Source organism: Octopus bimaculoides, chromosome 20 (genome assembly GCF_001194135.2).
Source record: "Octopus bimaculoides isolate UCB-OBI-ISO-001 chromosome 20, ASM119413v2, whole genome shotgun sequence".
NCBI classification, from domain to species: Eukaryota; Metazoa; Mollusca; class Cephalopoda; order Octopoda; family Octopodidae; genus Octopus; species Octopus bimaculoides.
Genome location: NC_069000.1, coordinates 13,869,658 through 13,875,046, shown reverse-complemented (window position 1 = coordinate 13,875,046; position 5,389 = coordinate 13,869,658). Strand labels below are relative to the sequence as shown.

Genomic DNA, 5,389 nt, shown 5'->3' with positions numbered 1-5,389 from the left:
ATATATATACATATATACGACGGGCTTCTTTCAGTTTCCGTCTACCAAATCCACTCAAAAGGCTTTGGTCAGCCCGAGGCTATAGTAGAAGACACTTACCCAAGATGCCACGCAGTGGGACTGAACCCGGAACCATGTGGTTGGTAAGCAAGCTACTTACCACATAGCCTATGTTCACTACCTTACAAAAATTATATCAGCTAAGCAAATTACCTTCTCTAAATGCATTAAAAACGCTATAATACACATATTCAGATCACTATTTCAGAAAATTATCACCGTTCTCTTTGAGTATATAAAAGACAATTTTAGCTGGGGCAAAATGAGTAAAACAAGACAAGGTAAGTCTGCCTCTTCAATTCTCTAGAATTGCATTTCAAAGCAGACTCATACACACCACTATCCATCCTTAGTCATTAGAAAGATCGCAAATTCTACAAAAATTTTAAATATTGAAAATAATTGAAGGAGGCTCATGGAAAAATTGCACATAATATGAAATTAATGAAATTCAACTAAATCAAAAAGCTCAGCATAAAATATTCTCTATTGATGCTTCACGATCTGCTGGAGTGTCTGCTTTGTGATATATTTATGCACCATGAAGTTAAACAGAACAAATTATTGAAGCAGCCATTACTCATTTTACCCCATTTTAGATATCATTTTTTTGAGAATTGAATTTTATCAAATTAAATATTAGTATGGGGAAAAAATTGACTTGGAATCCAACAGAGATAAGAATATTGATTGTTAAACACCAAAAATTGTCTAGATATTTTATTAGCAACCTCAATTACAACTGGGTCAAAGTTGAAGAAAAATTTCTTGAAAAAAAAAAAAAAAAGTATCTGTTATCGATGTTCCAAACTCTCTCAACTGTAACAACAACCATGCTGACTAATTTTTACTCCCAAAGATGATGCAACACTTGAAATGTAATGGTTTCAAACACGTAGGGGGAAAATAACAAGAAATTAGAAATTACTCATTCTACACCGGTTACTAGTTTTGCACCCCTTCCTCCGTCAATATATATATTTCTGTATCTTTGTGTTTGTCCTCCACCGCTTGGCGACCTTTGCTGGTTCGTTTACTATACTTAAAAATAAGTATAGGGGTCGATTTGTTTGAATGTCACAATATGGGTACGGTTTAGTGACTAAAACAAATAAAAGATAACAGAAAATAAATAATAAAAAAGATCTAGACAGTAAATAGTTTATCACAGTGTCTTTTGTAGAACTACATCTCTTTTAAAACTTCCTTCCCGTTCCAGTTGCTCATTACTCCCTAATAATTCAGATTGAATATTAACGCCATTCATCATATTTATCTATATCGTAGCGTCAATGTTGCCGAAAATAGTCATGGACACGACCGACCCCGATAGAGTTATTTCCCATTGGAATTATTTTGGAGTGACCTCCCTTTAAAAAATTTGCTAGAAATGATAGCAAAAATCTCCATCAAATTAATCTTTACCGTCTTGGTGAAAAAATAAAAGGAGACATATTAGCATAACCTTAGATAATTCGCATGAATGGTCACGAGTGGATTGCTTTTAATCACCGGTCTTTTCAGGCATAGCCAGTCTACGGCCAAAGAACACCAGGTAAGATAAAATCATTAAGAAACATCACATTTTCTTACTATTTATTAAATGTTACATTTTAAGGGGATATTTGAGAATGGTAGATGATGATATATTGAAAGTCTGTCTGAAAATTAGCTAAATAGTTTCTTTTGTAATATTGGTTCACGCAATAAAATCGGCATCAGTCATTCACCATCTATTTAAAGCAGTGGTTCTCAAACCATTTTTATCTACGGACCCCCTTGATTGCTATTTTATTCTGGTGGATCCCCATAGCCATTCGATGTTTAAAAACTAATTTTATAGATACTTCTTTCAAAACAGCTTTTGTGTATTTTTCCTAAGTTCACTTGTGTAGCTTGAACTATGTAAAATGTCAGAGAAAGAAACATAGCTGTTTCTTGCAATAAATAAATCTAAAGGAAAATTTTTTCACAGATGCTTTATATACTACTGTAGGTACCCAATTTACTATTTTGCTCGTGTGGACCCTAAAAATCTTATATGGACCCCAACCCCTGGAGTCATTCGGACCCTAGTTGAGAACCACTGATCTTACAGTTTGCATCTGCAGTCAGGAACCACCATCTGAGCTGAATATCAATCTACTGGAAGCTGCCCAGATATGTACAACCAAATGAATTCCTTCCGTAAGTCACTTACCATATCATCAATGTCTTACATCTCTGAACATTTCACATACTAAAGTTTTGATACAAGGTAGCTGATTTGGTAGAAGCCCATAAAATTATCCACCACCTTTTCAACAACAAATTTGGCTACTCTTTTGAATTCAATACCTCTACCATTTATGGACATCCTTATAACATCAAAAGATAGTGCAGCACCCATGACTTTCAGAAACATTTTTCTATGCTCAGAATCATGAAAGCATGTGTCAGTTGTTAACTGTCATGATATTAAACCCTCCAAAAATTTCATGCTTCCTGAAATTTGCCAACACTATTTCTGATGTGCCTAAGCGTCCTTTCCCCTTTTTGGCACTTTTGCTGTTTTGCTGTTTCTTTTCATGTTTTATTCTATGTAACATGCATCTACTTTTGACTAGCTTTACTTATTATTGCTTTCTGTTCCCTCATTCCTTGCTTTCCAATGATTTAGTGCACTTGATTGTATTTAATAATCTAATTATTAGTTATAATCATTGAAATGGCAAACTAGCAAAATCGTTAGCAAGCCAAACAAGATGCTCAGTGGTTTTTTTTGTCCAAGGTTGACTTTTGTCTTTCATCCTTTCAGGATCAATTGAATAAGTATCAGTCAAGCACTGGGGTTGATGTAATCAACCTACTACCTCTCCCAAAATTTCAGGCCTTGTGTCTATAGTTAAAAAGGATTATAAAGCCAGCAAGATGGCAGAGTGGTAAGCATATCAGATAAAATCCTTAGTAGCCTTTCTTCAGGCTCTACATTCTGAGTTCAAATTCTGCTGAAGTCAACTTTACTTTCATCCTTTCAGGGTTGAAGAAATAAGTAATAATCAAGCATCGGACTCAATGTAATCAACTAGCTCTTACCCACAAAATTCCAGGTCTTGTGCCTACGGTAGAAAGGATTATTATCATCGTCATTTTTACTATTTTTATAATTATTATTAATAATCTTTTTGATTTTTGGCACATGGCCAGCAATTTTAGTGGAGTGGAGGTATGTTGATTATATTGACCCCAGTGTTTCACTGGTATTTATTTTATTGATTCTGAAAGGATGAAAGGCAAAGTTGACCTCAGTGGAATTTTAAACTCAGAACATAAAGAAAATCATGAAGCAGTCTGCCTGGCATAGTAATGATTCTGCCAGCTCATCACCTTTGATGGTTATAATAATAATAATGGACTCTCCCATCAAAGACAATGTATGAGTGTTCAGCCTTTGGCAGAGCAGCCTGCAAAAATGATTCATTTATAGTGATCATATGTATGCCCTGTACATTAACTCACACCCTCCATCAAATCAATGTTGTCTGAACAGGTGACACATCAGGTGTCAAAGTGATTGCAGAACATCGTAAGCTGAAGTGTTTTGATCAAGAACACAATGCACCACCCAGTCTAGGATTTGAAATCATGACTGCATGAGTGCAACACGCCAACTACTAGGCCATGCACTTAATAATAATAACAATAATAATAATAATTATTATTATTTCTACTCTAAGCACATGGCCTTGAAAATTTTTGTGGGGGTAGGGGGCTAGTTGATTATATTGACCCCAGTGCATAACTGGTACTTATTTCATCCACCCCAATAAAAGGCAAAGTCAACCTCAACAGAATTTGAACTCAGAATATAGCAGCAGATGAAATACAGCTTATCATTTTGCCCCACATGCTAATGATTCTGCCAGCTCACTGCCTTAATAATAATAATAATCTTTTGTACTCTAGGAACAAGACCTGAAATTTTGGGGGAGGGGCCAGTCGATTAGATTCACTCCAGTATGCAACTGGTACTTAATTTATCGACCCCAAAAGGATGAAAGGCAAAGTCAACTTTGGTGGAATAATAATAATAATAATAATTACTTAAATCTTCTGATAAATATTTTTGTAATTTCCCATGTCAGAAATGCTGAAATGAGAAAGTAAAGTTTCACAACAAAAAAAAACAATCAGTAACATTTTAATAAAATGTATAATATATAAAAAATTTAAATAGATATAAAAAAGTTTTTCTAGTTTACTTTCTACGAGATATTTATTTTCAACGAATTATCTCTGAAAGTTTTATTTGGTGTGAAATTTTTGGAAAGTGTGTCTGTAGCCAATTTCAAAGGTTGAACAACTAGTTGATTGTTCACATAATGAAGAATATCAAAAGATTTTAGTAGAGCAATTGCTTCTCTAGCATCAAACTCTATTCTGGTACCAGTTACAGAGAAAATCCATTTTTCAATGTTTTGCTCCAGTATTTTATTGGATATCCCATCTGAAAGAATCACAAAGTGAAAAATAGTTTTTATAATATATATATATTAAGACAGTTGATTTATCAGTTAAAAGAAATTACAGAATTCATACACTGCTACTAATACTACTACAGTATCATCATCATTAACATCTACTCTTCCATGTTCGCAGGGGTTGAACAGAATTTATTTGAGATAGATTTACTACAGCTAGCTGCCCTTCTTGTCACCAATCCTTATCTGTTTCCAAGGCAGGTAATTACTTCCCCATGACTAAATATGTCAAATCGTCCAACCCATGCTAGCATGGAAAGCGGACGTTAAACGACGATGATGATAATGATGAATTTGATAATACAGTTCTATATTTAAGAGATGAGGAATTATTTACATTATTTACATTATCTACATTTGACGGATATTCGTCCTCATCTTGTTTGTTGTTAACACAACGTTTTGGCTGATATACCCTCCAGCCTTCGTCAGGTGTCTTGGGGAAATTTCGAACCTGGGTTCTCATTCCTATCGATGTTACTATTATTATTATTCAGGTCGCTGCCATGAATCGAACTCGGAACCTTGGGGTTAGTAGCCTGCGCTCTTAACCACTACGCCATATGCCTGTGGGCAATTATGGGGTGAATTTTAAGGCTTATAAATCTATTATTTTTCTATCCTTCCTCAATACCGGTTCCCATATGCTATTCATATCTGCACTCGGTCTGCTTAGGAGGTTGTTGTGTCCTAGCATATGTGCTGCTTCTTTTAGTTTTCGTATTTTCCAGTGTTGTTCCCTGTCTATTATTTTAACTTCATCCCACAGGGGGAGGTGGTTTCCATTTTTCCATACATGATCAGCTATA

General features: G+C 34.7%; 1 protein-coding gene and 1 long non-coding RNA gene across 4 annotated transcripts in view; one reads left to right on the top strand and one right to left on the bottom strand.

Annotated features, from left to right (window-relative positions):
- LOC128250342 (uncharacterized) overlaps window positions 1-5,389 on the top strand; it is an 11,694-nt gene that overhangs the window by 1,022 nt on the left and 5,283 nt on the right. Inside the window, exon 2 of the long non-coding RNA XR_008266370.1 lies at window positions 2,057-2,247. This is a non-coding gene — a long non-coding RNA (uncharacterized LOC128250342). The remainder of the gene's footprint in view (window positions 1-2,056; window positions 2,248-5,389) is intronic.
- LOC106882430 (transmembrane protein 143) overlaps window positions 4,225-5,389 on the bottom strand; it is a 31,055-nt gene continuing 29,890 nt past the window's right edge. For all 3 annotated transcript variants that reach the window (XM_014933108.2, XM_014933106.2, XM_014933107.2), the window contains exon 6: window positions 4,225-4,546. In XM_014933108.2, coding sequence (XP_014788594.1) covers window positions 4,305-4,546 — 242 coding nt within the window. In that variant the 3' untranslated portion in view covers window positions 4,225-4,304. The remainder of the gene's footprint in view (window positions 4,547-5,389) is intronic.